This window comes from Penicillium daleae, assembly GCF_028827525.1.
Source record: "Penicillium daleae strain IBT 16125 chromosome Unknown utg000008l_segment0_segment0, whole genome shotgun sequence".
NCBI classification, from domain to species: domain Eukaryota; kingdom Fungi; phylum Ascomycota; class Eurotiomycetes; order Eurotiales; family Aspergillaceae; genus Penicillium; species Penicillium daleae.
Window position 1 is genome coordinate 3,065,819 of NW_026623156.1, and position 15,990 is coordinate 3,081,808.

A 15,990-nucleotide genomic window follows, 5' to 3' on the forward strand; every position below is an offset into this window, starting at 1 on the left:
TTTTTCTATTGACTCCATCAGGCCAAAGACCAGTTGCATCATCACTCCCCAAATCCATCCGGCTCCATGGCCCAGGGCTGACAATTTTCTGTGTGGAACTATGAGATCATGACGAACGCACAGACGCGACGAATATTCAATGGAAACGTAGAGTCTAGCAACACGAACGGCGCGACACCCGAAATGGGAACAACTGGGGACAAACATTGCCAAGCGCGAATTAGTCTGGGTCGCGTTTGGGGGCAAGGCTTGACAGCCGTTGCCGGGCCCGGTTGGGGCAAAGCTTTTTGCTTTAGCGAGCGTCTGGACCACTTAGGACCTGCTCTCTTGGGTCTAACTTTTTGGAAGAGAGGCCCTGAAAAAAAAAATGGGCTGTGGGCCCAGAAAATTGCTTCGCTCCGGCCATGAGGAGTTTGTACAAATATGTAAATGTTTGTGTGAATAATTTCTCTAAGTAAACATTCTTCGAGAATCTGCATCCACAGGGGAAGGATCCACTGGGCAGTCCTTTGCTTGTTAATACAATTGCCTTATTGTTGTCCTGAGTCGGCTCTAAATGGTTTCGAAGCCGAGGCACACACCGTTGAAATGCAGGGAGAGAAACTCACCAGCAGGGTGACCTAAAAAGGATATGTTATGTGCTGATCAAGACTCGGATGAAGGAGAGACCTTGGCATGTCGGTCAGCGAAAGCTTTTCGGCAATCAAGGTCTGTTTTTTCTTCACCTAACTACAGATACCAAGATGAAAGCATGCGGAGTGGACTTCCTATAAATTAATTACCTGCACACCATCTTGCAGGAGAGGAGAAGACTTGTCCAGGCTAGAAGCCAGAACCTGTCGAATACTCGAATTATTGGAGGGCCAACAGATCAAATTTGGTCGAGGGCCTCATAACCCTTTGAATAATACCGAATTACGGTATCCAGCACAATACTGTACATGCTAATACTTCATGCTCCTTCATTACAGGCTGGCGTTTCCCGATGGTGGCACCCTAAACCCGCTACGAAAGTTCCCCATCGCCGGAGATTGGCTGGGGCGGAAGTGGTGCCCCTGACTAGCCCCAAATTGGGTGGCTTGGCTTCGTAATTTTGATGCCGCCCGGGAGGGGCATCGTATGGATCTGTACCCCTGGGCTAAATGGCGATGTTTGTGTAGAATACATAAAGCATTAACGACTGTCTCCACGAACGAATCGATAAAAGCGACTCTTCCATGCATTCATGCATATCATAACCATATTCAATCCCTTTCTGAATAGCCGGCTGGTCAAAAAGCAGTCCTCCATCATAGAGAACAATCACTTAGTGTCCAACTATAGTTGTACCTGGGCTGTGGGGAAATAACCGGGACAGGGGCTCCACCGGTAACTGAATAACGGGGCCTGAAATCAATTTTCTGCCTTCCAAATTCCCACCGTCCACCGGAGATGCCCCTCCGTCTTTCCTCGTGCGAACGAGGCGCTGCCTTAGATTAATTTTCCGTGCAATTTTCGATATATCACCTGGGCTAGCACACTGTAGCTACATGACTGCATCTTGCATTGATCATTGATCACCGAGCGATAATATGTAGATACAAATGTATACTACGTTACCTGGCATATAACTATTCATTCATATTCGATGATCTGGAATGACGATCCCAACAAAATTATAGTACATAATCTCTCCCCTCTCCTGCATTCCTGCATGGATCGACTCGGAATCAAGGGCCCGATCGCATCCAAAGCGCACAGGTTCAAGGCAGAAACTCTCGGACGACAATCCCGGGTTCGAGAGGAGAATTAGAGGACGCAAAGCACACGATCGCGGCGGGCCAGATGCTCGAGCCCTGAGCCTGGGAGGGTAGAAACTGGGTCGGTAATCTTAAATCGCTGGGCTCCGCATCTTTGAGTGCCAGAGCGAATGGCTGGGCCTCTCTATGAAGTCGCTGTTTCATCGTACATGAAATTTGCTAGGGCTGATGCTGTTGGTGCGCCCGTAGTCTTCGTTTCTGATGGCTTGGTTTCTTTTTGGTTCATGGCTGCCTACAGTGAAAATAGGTGATTATCCTCGGAGGTTGCTCTTGATTCTCGCTCTTGTTCACATATCTATTTCTTCCTTCATGTCTAATGCGCCGTTTTGAAACCAGGTTGATATTTAGCGGAAAGAGAATTACACACTTGGTGGAGAATCCTCGGCGCCCAGATCACACTTCGCACTTGCAGGGCCAGGAACGGCATTCAACGGTTCCTGGGTCTGGTGGAGCCTGCTGTTGAATCTCGTATTTTTGGCTGACTACACTAAGTATAGGCAGAGAGATCGTCTCGCACTACTAGTTATTTACGAAGTACAGATATTTGTAAGTGGGAGTATTTCCCAGGCTTGGTAATCTATACTAGACAGGACACGGTGATCTAGAACTCCGTGTTGATATTAGATGGCCAGGCCGGCGCGGCCAGGTGACTGAAGTAAGATCTCTTCATTTCGAAGAAGTCTTGATGTCATTGCCGAGACAATTTAATATGCTAGCGGAGCTTGTTAAATTACCGGCGTCGCGCTTCAACCACTGGTGAGTCTCAACGGATTGAACATGAGTCAAGAATACAGCCTGCCATCATTGATGTGTTCCTACCACGGCTAGTAAATGTACGGGGTAGTGAGGCTCAGCGAGATTGAAACTCGAGCAAACATTCAAAATCATCTTATCAGTGACGGGCTGAATGGTAAGCCCAGAACTGATGCCCCCAACCGTTGAGGGAGATGATTTAGAATAATTTAAGCTTAAGCTTCAAATGCCTTCATAAAGGCGGTTGAACCATATCTGGTCTGACCATTCCTCCGGTGTTTAGATCTAGACTTTCAACGCCACTGCATACGGAACAGTCATGTATGCGAACTATAATTCAAGGGGCGAGTTCAACTGCCGGCAAGCTTCCAAGGTTCAAACTGATCCTTCTCTAAGCCCCCCTTGCAGATCACGATAATTACCTCCTTGTGGCAATTCTTATAATCCTCCGCGTCTTCATTGGCTTCCCGATCCAGCACTACGGCAGTATTTACTCTGGGATTACGAGCCAGCCACTCCTAGCGACTGAAATTTTGAACTGGAATATATCATTTACACTTTCTTGATACTCAAAGTCTGTCGAATGGGTACCTCCATGCCTAAATAAGTAAGTAACTCAAATGCCGGCATCTGAAAATGGTGACGATCCTGCGATTTAAACAGTCTCCTGGTTGATCGAGACCATAACTTGCCGCATCATGGCCTGTTCCTCTTGTCCCTGAACATCTCCAAACACCTCATCCATCTCTTCCAAACTCTTCCCTTTGGTCTCTGGAACCAACAGTACTGCCCAAACCGAGGCCAGAGTACACATGATCGTGAAGAAGATATAGGTCTGGTAGCCCCGATTCGCCATCATAGGTGGAATAGCAATGGCGACAATGAAATTGGACAGCCAGTTCACGCACACGGATAATGCAACACCCTTGGATCGAGTCGCCGTGCTAAACACCTCGGACGGCAGGGCCCATCCAAGAGGCGAATATGAGACTCCATAAACGAGGATGAAACAGAAAGCCATGGCGACCGTTGCCCATCCGGCACCTTGATGAGCAGGCCAATCGTGGGAATACAATCCCGCCAGGATGGTAATGATAACATAGCAAATCGTGTTGCCAATAGCACCAAAAATTGCAAGAGGCCGACGTCCGACTTTGTCGATGATAACGAAGCAGATGACAACAGCAACTAGCTGTAGGATATTGAAGACGCCAGACATGATCAAACTCATATGGTCCGTCTGTCCCAGGTTTTTGAAGAGCGTTGGTGCATAGTATATGAACGCGTTGATCCCAGAGAATTGCTGGAAGAACATGACACCGCAACCGACAGCCGTGCGATGCCAGTTGCGACGGCGAAACAATTCCACCCACGTATGGACTTCCAAGCGGAAACCCGTGACACCGGGATGCGTCTTGTCCAGTACGAGTCGTTGGAATTCGACTTCGGTAATGATGCCCTTATACTCAGCCTGCACCCGATCGTCGGTCGATGGTAGCTTGCGCAACTTGCTTAGACTAGCTAGACACTCATCGCGGCGCCCGACAAGTGCAAGCCAACGGGGTGAGTAGGGGAAGAAGTGGATTCCAACGCCTAGGATCGTCGCACACACCATCTGCAGAGCAAAGGGTAGTCGGAATGCAGCCTCGCTGGTCAGATATTGGGTGCCGTAGGTGATCCAGAAGGCAATTACGACGCCCGACACGATCGAGATAGACTCTAACACGAGGAGAGTTCCGCGAAGCTCAGGAGGGGAGATCTCTGAGATGTATAGAGGGGCAGCCTTGGATGAATTCTTTGATCAGCCATTTCATCATTGGACAATCTGAACGAGGTTCAAGTACAACGTACCATAGCCAAGGTGCCTACACCGATTCCTCCAATTGCTCTGCCAGCCACCAAGGCTCCATAAGTCTGCGCAGAGGTCTGAATAATAGCACCAATATCAAATATCACAACCACCACGGTCAAAGCCCATTTTCTCGAGATCTTGTCACAGAGATATGGCATGAAGAAACAACCAATGAAAGCCCCAAGTAAAAGCATCGATGTCATTAACGAGGTGCCGAATGCCGTTTCGGTTTGTGGGAACGCTTGGTGGAAGCTGCCCATGACATTGATGATTGAGATAACACCCTGGTCATACCCAAATGAGAAACCTCCTAGAGAGGCCAAAAAGGCAGCCCCGAAAACGTAGGTATTGGAGAAGAGACCATGCATCCCACCTGGGCCGTACGAGACAGAGTCCAACCAGGCCTCAGGGTTAGAGGCCGAGATATTCTCATGTTCAGAGGACTCGGCGATGTCCTTGGAAACATCCATCATGGCGTTGATGAGAGGGAATCAGTTTCATTGAATTTGGTAGACAATGCAAAAAAGGCTCTGGGAACGTCATCGCCTTATATAGGCAGATCTACCTCTGAACACGCGGAGGAGGTTTGCGACAGTCGGTAATAGACCGTCGGGCATTTTTCCGATGGTCTCCATAGCCCGTCGCTCCGTCGTCCTGTATGGACCCAATGACCTAGTTTCCAGACCCATCTGGGGCCCCATGGGGTAGGGGAATTGAGGGGGCCTAACATTCAGTCCTGGTGCATACTAAACCTTGTCCAACTTTGCGGGGGAGTCCACTTTCCCTATTTGCTGTAAGAGGCAACTGACCGCCGTTTCTTTTTCTGCCTCTGGAGCATGGGGGCGGCTGCTTATATAACCACAGCGGCCTGCCACCAACATCCCCCCTCCTGGTTTCTGCTTTGGGAACCCAAACCCCGCACAAAACAGGCAACTTCTCGCCGACCGTCGTTGGCGATGCAGAAAGACAGTCAACAAGTCGGAAAACGCAATCGAGGCCAGCCATGCAAGAATTGCCAATAAGTCTGACTTGCTTATATTTGGTAGCATTCATGCTGATCATTGATCTACAGAACGTCATGTCAAATGCAAGTCTCGGGATTACATATCCGTCTGCTTGAGTACAACGTGCTAACCCTGGCCTAGGCGAGTACGACGGCACAAGCTGTCGCCAATGCCAGCGGCTGCAATTATCCTGTGTCGGTGGAAGTAAACGACATAAACCGATTCGCTTCCATCATGTCTTCCCGCGGGAATCCGAAGCAAGCCCTCTAATCACGCCAAAGGGGCGAAGATTCTGTACGTGGGCCATTCGTTGGATACTTGTATACGTTCTCGGAAAAGCAAAGCCGAGAGTACCAAGACTGACAAGGGTAATTGTGGATGGCTAGCAAAATTGCAGTTTGTTGATGAAACCTTGATAGCCGGAGACGGCCTCGAACAAGATTCAGAAAGCAGATCTGCGGTTGAAGATATTGCCGACTCTTCGCAACTTGATATCCATCGGGAGAATGCTGCAGAAGACCATGATGACCAGGTCACCGAGACCCCGTTGGCTAACTCAAAGTCAGCCAGCCCCTACAATCCCGAGCCCAACCCCATACAGCCTGCTGAATCTCCGTCGTATACCTTACGCGGATCCGTATCTTCACATTTCTCACCCATCGAGCGCTCTTCTCCACGCGAACCACACCCCAGCATTCGTGTCCAAGCAATCCTCCTCCGTTACTATACCGAAGAAATTGCGCATCGCTTCGACCTCTGCGACCCGGAATATCATTTCACTAATGCGGTCCCTCAGCGAGCACGATCCTGCCGTCCCTTGCTAAACGCAATTTTGACCACGTCTGCTCGTCATTTGTGTGGGCTCGCTCGATATCGCAATCGAGATGGAACCATCGAATGGCAAGGTCATGCACTTCTAGAGCTGTCGCAGGAGTCCCCGGTCTACTACCACAATGAATGCATCCGAGATCTACTCGAACTTAGCCTCGACCCTGACCAGGTGCATAATGAGAATCTCCTGGCTGCAGCGGTGATTCTCCGTACTGATGAAGAGATGAACGGGCCACTTACCTATGGCGATGAAGACTCCGAGGTCTTTCTTCGCATGCTAAACATCTTCATAGATGCCCAGATCCCATCAACTCAGGTGCCGATGCAAGACTCGCCACTGGTCCCTTCACCCCATCTGAATTTTCAGCCGGAGTTCCATTCACCGGCAATATCACAACCAACGCCTTCGGAATCCCAGCCACTCCCCTTTTCGCCCAGCAACACAATCCAACCAGAGGGCGATGCTATCACTTTGCGCAGAGCAGTCTTCGCGGTTGCTCTACGACAGGAACTCTTTACATCATTTATGAAGCAACGTTCTCTGCATTTTCAGCTCTCACATTACGAGAATTTTCGAGACTTATCCCCAGCTCAAGATGCCGTCTGGGCACACCGCGCCGTGGTCTTTTGCGCCGATGTCTTCGAGTATTGCTACGGTAGCAGGAGCGGATCCGAGGTCTATCACTACCACCACAGCGGTATCGAGCGCTGGCACCGTCTACAGCGGTACGAACAACAATTCAGCATGGCTCTACCGCCGTCCTTTGAGCCGATGCACTCGCGGCCCGCAGATCATACTCGCGGCGAAGTATTTCCCGAGATCTGGCATCTCAATACATACCATCGCACTGGAATGGCGCATCTAGAGCTTGCACGGATTCTTCTCGCGGTGTTTGACCCTACTCGACCTCGATTGGGCCCGGGTGCAATGACCAGTCACCGGGAACTAGGGAAGAGGTTGAGGCAAATTGTGCTCCGCCTTTGTGGGATAGCAATGTGCAACCGGAAATCGCCACCGGCTTTTATCGAGGCATTAATGGGAATTTCTACGTGCGGAGAATACTTTGAACTTCGCCGAGAACAGGAGGCACTTCTGGAAGTGCTAAGGATCATACAAGAAGAACAGGCATATTCAACGCTGAAGGTCAAGCATGCTTTGGAAAGAGCCTGGTCTTTGGCATCTACTGTATGAGTCTACTCAGATTCTTGGCTTGAATGTCCGAGAGGATCGAACACAATCCAAATCTGGCCTTCGTATTTGATCAGACAGAGATACATTGTCGCAGGTCGGCTTGCCAGTACACATACTATACAAAACAATACGAATGCACTCTGAGAATTGTTGACAGAGATCGGGTTGGGAGGAATTCAGGGCCCCCTGCTCGACTGTGCTCATTGCCGGCGACGAAGGCAGGACCCCTGACTTTAAAACAGCCACCCAGCTATGCCATCATCCGCATCACACACAGCCATGCACGAGGTTAATGAACGGCGCCAGTGCGGGACGATAGTGAGACATTAAGAATCACCCCACACGGCAACGGCGTGTCTGGTGCTAGGTCGAGCTCAAGCAAGAACAGCACGATTAGCTCATCAGTTGGTCAATTACGATGAAACCACTAATCTAGAGATCCCGACCAAATCTCGACTTCTCCCGACCTTCCCCCGAAATTTCGGCTAGGGTGTGAAGTGATACTGTAGACACTCGGAATTTTCCTCCTGTCAGCACGCTGGTCAGAAGTCGGTGGATCAGTCCCATCATGGCTAAACATCGGAGCAGACGGGCTGCTCTTAACATGGCGATGATGAACACGGTGGGGACATGTTGGGTATTCGATTGGCGTTATGTATTTTGTAGGCGCTGATCATCGCCTGTATTCAGGGACAGGGGATTATCGTTGAGGGGTGGAATGATTTGTTCCAATGTTCATATTCATCGGTTAATATCGATATGAAGGTCTTGTCTACCACTACCGGATTCGTTGAAAGCCTGTATACATCAAGATGGCACCGAACACTTCGCTCGTGTCTCTTCACAATCCAAGTCATTCCTTTGTCCCTTTCTTTTGTTGATTTACGACTGAGCTAGTCTCATTCTTTACACTCTTTACTTTGTATGTCGATCAGGCAATTTCCTCAAAATGCGTTCTTCTATGATGTCTATGGTGGTCCTAGGCGCAGCTCTCGCGTCTGCTGCCCCAACCCTCTCCTCCAGTCTGGTCAAGCGTGCCTCTAGCTCCTGTACCTTCAACTCGGCTGCTAGTGCCAGTGCCAGCGCCAAGTCATGCTCCACGGTTGTGTTGGATAACATCGAGGTCCCCGCTGGTGAGACACTGGACCTGTCGGATCTGGCGTCTGGCACCAAGGTATGAAGGATGAACAGACTTGACATGACAATTCCAATCTGATTAGTTTTGTTTATAGGTCATCTTCGACCGCGAAACCACCTTCGGCTACAAGGAATGGGATGGGACCTCTCATCCGCAGCTCCGGCTCCAACATCATTCTTACTGGTACTTCCAACCACACCATCAACGGTGGCGGAGAGCGTTGGTGGGACGGTGAGGGAACCAACGGCGGCAAGACCAAGCCAAAGTTCTTCTATGCCCACGATCTGGATGACTCGACGATCACTGGGCTGAATGTCAAGAACACGCCCGTCCAGGCCTTTAGCGTTCAGTCTGACAACCCGGTTCTGAACCGTATCACGATTGAAAACTCGGACGGTGATTATAACGGTGGCCACAATACTGATGCGTTCGATGTCAGCGAGAGTAACGGCGTGACGATCCGTAATGCCGTTGTCAGGAACCAGGATGACTGCTTAGCTGTTAACTCTGGCACCGTAAGTAGTTCCCCCCGTTTATTCACAGCTCAGAATCATGCTTCTCAAGACCTGTACGCTGATACACCTATCTAATATCTCATCCAGAACATCGTCTTCACCGGTGGTACCTGCTCCGGCGGCCACGGTCTCTCTATCGGCTCCGTTGGCGGCCGCGACGACAACACCGTCAGCAACGTCACAATCTCCCACTCGACCGTCTCCAACTCTGCCAACGGCATCCGCATTAAGACCATCTCCCGCGCCACCAGCAAAGTTTCTGGCGTAACCTTCAACAACATCCAGCTCTCGGGCATCACCGAGTACGGCGTTGTCATTGAGCAGGACTACGAGAACGGCAGTCCGACCGGCACTCCCACCACTGGCGTTCCTATTACCGATTTGACCATGCAGCAGGTTACTGGGTCCGTTGAGAGTGATGATACTCCTGTTTATATTTTGTGCGGTGATGGGAGCTGCTCGGATTGGACTTGGTTGAATGTGGACGTCACTGGTGGGGAGTCGCGCTCTAAGTGTGAGAATGTGCCTTCTGGTGCTTCTTGCTAGATGTATATTAAGTGGAAGCGTTGATTAACTACCTTGGCCTATTCTTGAGGGTATCTATGGTTCACAGGAGGCCACAAGCATTCAACAAGGTATAAGATCACTGCCTAAAGATCCTTGGTCGTCGTAGAGAAACATGTTGGTCTTTGAACCTTTCTCTGTGATTATAAGCGATGCGTTGAGCAGGCTTCACATGGATCCTAGTGCATTGCAAAATTAAATTCGATAATTATGTCTCTCGGGGCTTTTCACTGAAGAAAGCTCTAAGGAAGGTGGTGGGAACATGGAAGATCAGCATCTATTCGCTTGTCGAGTGGTGCGGACATGCCGGGTCAATTGGGTCAAAATCTGGGTATCAAGGGGACTACGTATACTAGTTCATATTGAGACCTTTTTTCCAAGGTACTCATAGATAATTGATTGACGAACCCAGTAGTTTACCCGATAGTTTTCAAGTAGAGGTTGTGGATGTACAAGAACAGCTCTCTCTCGTCCATTCCTATGACGCCATAGCTGCAGTCCCCGCAGAAGCTGACAGTGCTGAACAAACCAACCACACATCATTGACCTCTTTAATTCCTCCATCCTCATCTTCTCTTCAATCTTCTCCAGAAATACATCCATATACACCAAAATGCAAGTTCTCCTTCTCGGCGGCCACGGCAAAATTGCCCTTCACCTAACCCCCCTCCTGCTAAACCGCGCCTGGAACGTAACCAGCGTGGTGCGCAACCCGGACCATGAGAAGGAGATTCTGGCCCTCGGCAAGGGCCGCAAGGGTAACCTCAGTGTGTTGATCTCCAGCTTGGCGGATATCAAGAGTGCTGCCGATGCCCAGCAGATTCTTAACTCTGTCATGCCCGATTATGTGGTTTGGTCCGCTGGTACGTGCCCCTCACTCCCCCGCATCCGCGATAACTGGGTCCAAGAACTGCACCAAGGTTGATATAGATTGAGAGAATATATCAATCTTTACAACGACGATGGTCTCTTTCTGAAGAGAATAATCACTAACAAAACTACTACACAGGCGCCGGCGGCAAAGGCGGCCCGGCAAACACAATCGCCATCGACCAAGAAGCCGCCAAACACTTCATGACGGCCTCCTTCGCCTCAACCAGTGTAACCAAATTCCTCATGGTTTCCTACCTCGGAAGCCGCAAGAAACAACCTCACTGGATTCCCGATGACCAATGGGCCGGCATCGTGCGCACAAACACCGAAATCCTCCCCACATACGCCAAAGCCAAGCAGGAGGCCGACGAGTACATGACCGCACTAGCATTCAAGCGTAAGCAGGAACCTGCCGCGACACGCCCGTTCCAGGCTATTAACTTGCGGCCGGGGACTTTGACGGATGAGCCCGCTACGCGGAAGGTGGAGCTGGGTGTTACGGCGAAGGGCAAGGGGACTGTGACGAGGGAGGATGTTGCTATTGTGGCGGATTTGTTGTTGGCGAGGGCTGATACGGAGGGGTGGATTGATCTCGTTAATGGGGAGGAGGATGTTGAGGCGGCGGTTGAGAGGGTTGCCAAGGGGAAGATTGATGCGGTAGAGGGAGAGGATGTTGAGGGGATGGTGAAGCGGTTCTTCCCTTGATTATTGGAAGAGTGTAGGTTCCGGTGGGATCGTGAGAAGGTTCAAATGATGGAAGTATTTTCGGGATTACTATAAAACTACTTGACATATGAAACTGTGCGAGGTATGGTCTATGAGATTGCAATTTTCATATGGTATATGTCGAACAGGTATATCTACAGCTTCGCCTTGGGTCCCTTGCCGATGTCCTTGAACTGCTGCTTCAGCATGCGGCGCAGAATCTTCCCACTGGGGTTCTTGGGAATTGAATCCACGAACTGCACACCACCACGCAGACGCTTGTGGGGCGCAACCTTGCCATCTAGCCATTTCACAATGTTTGCAGCCTCCTCTGCCTCGCTGGCACCGGAGGACTTGCTCTTCGCGCTTCGAACAACGCAAGCCAAAGGTACCTCGGAGCCGTGAGCTTCACTCTCAATGCCAATCACAGCGACATCATCGATGGCCTGGTTATCAACCAGAAGGCCTTCTAACTCGGCGGGGGGCACCTGGAAGCCCTTGTACTTGATGAGCTCCTTGACGCGATCCGTAATGTAGAAATTACCCTTGGCATCTTGGTAGCCGACATCACCAGTACGGAACCAGCCATCCTCCGAGAGACACTCCCTCGTGGCGGCGGGATTCTGGTGGTATCCCAAAAAGACATTCGGTCCACGCACCGAAAGCTCACCGACCTCGCCAGTGGCGACTTCACGGGGCTCGGAACCATCCTCAGGCATAGTCATATACTTGGCTTCCATGTTAGGCATCAAACGACCCACGGAACCAATATAATCGCGCCAATCCTCCCACCGTTGGGAGTGAGTGGTGGGACTGGTCTCGCTGAGACCGTAACCTTGCTTGATTCCAACCTTGATGCGCGCGAATACCTTCTCCACCAGCTCCTGGGTGAGCGGTGCAGCACCAGAGTTCATCATCCGCAGACTAGAGAGGTCGTACTTGTCGACGACGGGATGCTTGCCCAGGAGAAGTACCACCGGGGGGACGATATAACTGAATGTCACGCGGTAGTTCTGTACATGGGCGCACCAGTTCTCAATATCAAACTTTGCCATACAGATAAGGTGGTAGCCCTTGTATAAGGATTGGGTGAGCAAGCAGGTCAAACCTATAAAGTGTCCGTCAGAAAAAGGTCTCTACTGTGCCATTGGTTCTTAGTAGTCGTACCATAGATGTGATAGAATGGCAAGAATGCCAAAACACGATCGCCCTTTCCATCAGGGCCTCCGTTCCAGCTCAAGTTTCCACCCTCCCCGGTTACTTGCTGCAAAACATTGGCGACGATATTCCTGTGCGACAACATGACACCCTTGGGCACACCGGTAGTACCAGACGAGTAGACCAGGAAGGCGATATCCGTGGCGGGCGTGATTTTCTGTCGACGATACCGAGTGGCACGGGAGATGTTTCGAACGGAAGTGAAGTGCTTATACCGAGCATCAGGGTCCCGCTGGTCACCCAGCAAGATGATGTGATCTTCCGAAATGCCGACTTTCTTCGCCGCTGCCGCTGCTACGGACAGCACTGAGGCCTGTGTTGCGAGTGCCTTTGCACCGGAATTCTTCAGCTGGAAGGCGAGCTCATCGACCGTGTAGGCCGGGTTGGCCGGAGAGATAATGCCGCCCGCCCAGAGGGTACCCCACATGAGCACCGGGGTATCGATGCTGTTAGGGGTGAAGAGGGCCAAGACATCACCCTTGCGCCAGTCATATGTGGCTTTGAGACCTTTTCCAAACTCAAGAGAGGCATCCTTCAGGGACTGATACGTGTAGTGACGCTGGGTGTCCGCATCCTGGTAGAGAACTGGGAAATGTTAGCATGGGGATCAATCTTGTAGCCGAGCGCACGTCCTCCGAGCCAGAGAGAATAGACTTGGATAAACTCACTCTTATCATCAGGGAATGGCCTGTCCTTGCGCTCAAACAAGAACGACCACAGGTCAAGGTCCGGAATGTCGACCGTTGGGTAGTTGGAAGAGACAGGCATATTGCGGGGGAGAGCCAAATGCCGATCCGTGGGAGGTGCCAAAGAGGTAGACAAGGGCAAGATTAGTCCGCACGCGACAGGCAAGTGGGTTATATAGAGATACAAGATCAAGTCGCAAAGTAAGCGCTAGCAGAGTATAAGTATGATTACGAAGGAAGGAGGAAACGCCTTACGCCTTGGGGTTCTCCGCAGTCTCGGTTCTTTGGGAGCGGGCAGCCTCGGCCCCTTCGTTGCATTCTCCGCCAGAGTGGCCAATGATAACCGAAGGACGCGGACTTAACGGATTTCCCTCGACACTTTAAGCTTTGCTATAGTAACATCCTGAGGCTGATGGCTTGAAGCGCTAGCCATAACTCATCTATCATCGACTATTTCACTCAGAAGTCCGAAAAGTCATGATATAGACTCGGGAGAGTTTCATGTTACCGCACCAGAGGGATAGATGATTAAGCCTCGGCAGCGGTCGGCGTTCCCAACCAACGGAGATGGGTCCGCAATATCTCCGACGGCTTGGCCCATGGTCATGGTCTTACAGTATGTTGGCCCTTTGATGATTGGTTTTTAATATGGGACATTCGATAGGTTATTGGGAATTGATTGGCACGGGCTGAGTTTCATTGGAATCGACCGGGAAATGTGGATTGTGTAATGGGTTCTTCGATATAGTCCGGGGGCACCCTTGAATGTCGATATATATATTTCTTCTTGCGCCAAACTTGCTATACCGATGTATTTGTAGGTTTAGCCGTAGGCTACGGATTGCCACCCTTGAAACTTTGTAGATAGGCATCACTTCTTGTATAGGACTATGCGCAAGCCACCTATTATGCCCAGAGCAGTACCGAGATCCGTTATCCACGCAGTAGTCAGAAGCCGAGTGTCGAGAAGGCGTCTCCTACATTCTAGTGGCTGACTTTACACATCTACGACATTTCAAACTTGAAATAATCATATCGTAAATTGAACTCCTTTCCCTAGCACCCCAAAAAGCAACCAGGGACAAGAGGTCCTATCCTTTTGCTCTGCCGAAGACCGACAAAGACTTTGAGAAGGGAGCAAGTTCCCAAATGATTTTTTTTCATGCCGACAAGCTCTTAAATTGAAATGGAAACAGCTGATCCGCTCTGGAAATACAAGCTGAATAAAAAGAATCCAGTTGGGACGATACTGAATCCCATTTTTCCGATCCAAGCACCATCTCCACCACACGCCACTCCAAGGGGAATCGTTCGAATCGTTTACTTCAGGGGAATGAAACGGGAAGAGTGGGTGGCACCGATACCGGGACGACCGTGCTTGACGGGCTTGCTGTTGGGTTGTTAGCACTGATCAAAGGGAAGTAGTCGAAAAATATGGCAAAACGTACTAGGAGATAGAGAACTCAGCCAGGTAGTGGCCAACCATCTCAGGCTTGATCTCAACCTGGTTGAACTCCTTGCCGGAGTAGATACCGATGACGGAGCCGATCATCTCGGGGACAACAATCATGTCACGGAGGTGGGTCTTGACGAGGTCGGGCTTCTCGTTGGGCTTGGCCTCCTGCTTGGCCTTGCGGAGCTTCTTGATGAGACCCATGGGCTTGCGCTTCAGGCCACGGTTGAAGCGTCTGCGGGCACGGGCGTGGACGACATCACGGAGCTGCTCGGAGGAGAGGTCGAGGAGCCTATTGACGGGGTTAGTTAGACTGCAGTTCTGTATCGCAAATTGCTCGATCCGCATTTTCTCTGCAGCGATGGCACCCAACAGACAAGTGACTCGTTGAATTATTCGTACAATCAACGTAGATCTTCGGATGTGTCGTTGAATCCCAAAGGTACCAGGCGCATGCTGCAAGAGTTTTTCACGGACGAACGGGGTCGATGGATCTAACGTACTGGTCGAGGTCAATGCCGCGGTAAGAGAACTTGCGGAACTGTCTTCTCTTCTTGATCTCTGTTGGGCGAAGGTTCTGTCAGCGATCCGTATCCTTCTTGTTCGTTTGGCGTGCGTTGTGTATTCGAGTCCATCCCCATGTGTCCAAGCCATCTCGTTCCCCCATCTCACATCTATCGCAGATTTGTCGTTCCATCACACACTCCAAATTTTCCATGCTTCACTCTTTTCACAATCGGGTAGGGATAGAAGGGATAAGAGTTGATTCACGACGTACCGGCAGCCTCCTCGGCGTTCTAAGAGAAATCTTGTTAGCATCACAGGTGTCGGGTCTGGCGTTGAAAATGGGGCGACTCACGTATTCGATGTCAGCCATTTTTGCGGTGTTTCCTTGGAGGTCGCTTTTCGAACGTATCTCGAAAAGCGAAGGAAGATGGGTTGTCGGGTGGGTTGTCGTGTCGCTTGGACGGTCGCCCGGTACACTACGACTGGTGAGGTGGGCAGGGCTCGCCTAAGCGACGGGTAGGTTAAGCCCTAACACACTAGTCCCGTTTCGGATTTTCGTAATAACTATGTCACGTATGGTATTTTATTTCAAGGTACATTGAGACACCCGCAGACGCTACTTATTTGATGGCCAAAAATGGTTCTCTTGATTGATTTCAATCGAAATCAAAATACAAAATCTCCATGAAGCCTTGAATCTGGACTGGGGAAGCAAGATATCAAGAGAAACATTGTATATCAAATCGACCGCTTTTTATACGTTTTACAGACTGTACACGCAGCGTGACCGAGCCGAATGCCCATGCAAAGCATGCCCATGGCATCGGAGCCGCTCCAGTACTGACTTGACAACTACGTCCTACGCAAAGAAACATAGTGGAGGACAGATGAATCTGTATT

The 15,990-nt window shown here is 50.4% G+C and overlaps 6 protein-coding genes across 6 annotated transcripts; 3 read left to right on the plus strand and 3 right to left on the minus strand.

Moving 5' to 3' along the window:
* Window positions 1-3,207: 3,207 nt before the first annotated feature.
* N7458_009631 (sugar porter family MFS transporter) lies at window positions 3,208-4,877 on the minus strand (the record flags this gene model as incomplete). The annotated part of the gene is made up of 2 exons (XM_056913013.1): window positions 3,208-4,335; window positions 4,404-4,877. The coding sequence occupies 2 exons, from the start codon at window positions 4,875-4,877 to the stop codon at window positions 3,208-3,210; spliced, it is 1,602 nt and encodes a 533-aa protein (XP_056761862.1).
* A 612-nt stretch (window positions 4,878-5,489) lies between these two features.
* Window positions 5,490-7,431, plus strand: N7458_009632 (uncharacterized protein; the record flags this gene model as incomplete). Its single annotated transcript, XM_056913014.1, has 2 exons — window positions 5,490-5,531; window positions 5,806-7,431. 2 exons carry the CDS (start codon window positions 5,490-5,492, stop codon window positions 7,429-7,431), a joined length of 1,668 nt encoding a protein of 555 aa, XP_056761863.1.
* Window positions 7,432-8,380: 949 nt separating this feature from the next.
* Window positions 8,381-9,630, plus strand: N7458_009633 (glycoside hydrolase family 28 protein; the record flags this gene model as incomplete). The annotated part of the gene is made up of 3 exons (XM_056913015.1): window positions 8,381-8,592; window positions 8,664-9,084; window positions 9,172-9,630. 3 exons carry the CDS (start codon window positions 8,381-8,383, stop codon window positions 9,628-9,630), a joined length of 1,092 nt encoding a protein of 363 aa, XP_056761864.1.
* Window positions 9,631-10,261: 631 nt separating this feature from the next.
* N7458_009634 (uncharacterized protein) lies at window positions 10,262-11,226 on the plus strand (the record flags this gene model as incomplete). Its single annotated transcript, XM_056913016.1, has 2 exons — window positions 10,262-10,511; window positions 10,658-11,226. 2 exons carry the CDS (start codon window positions 10,262-10,264, stop codon window positions 11,224-11,226), a joined length of 819 nt encoding a protein of 272 aa, XP_056761865.1.
* Window positions 11,227-11,381: 155 nt separating this feature from the next.
* N7458_009635 (acyl--CoA ligase) lies at window positions 11,382-13,212 on the minus strand (the record flags this gene model as incomplete). The annotated part of the gene is made up of 3 exons (XM_056913017.1): window positions 11,382-12,334; window positions 12,394-13,029; window positions 13,113-13,212. 3 exons carry the CDS (start codon window positions 13,210-13,212, stop codon window positions 11,382-11,384), a joined length of 1,689 nt encoding a protein of 562 aa, XP_056761866.1.
* A 1,055-nt stretch (window positions 13,213-14,267) lies between these two features.
* N7458_009636 (40S ribosomal protein uS19) lies at window positions 14,268-15,560 on the minus strand. The gene is made up of 5 exons (XM_056913018.1): window positions 15,443-15,560; window positions 15,362-15,380; window positions 15,087-15,144; window positions 14,579-14,875; window positions 14,268-14,520 (listed from the first exon to the last, which is right to left on the minus strand). The coding sequence occupies exons 1-5, from the start codon at window positions 15,458-15,460 to the stop codon at window positions 14,451-14,453; spliced, it is 462 nt and encodes a 153-aa protein (XP_056761867.1). The 5' UTR covers window positions 15,461-15,560; the 3' UTR covers window positions 14,268-14,450.
* Window positions 15,561-15,990: the final 430 nt, after the last annotated feature.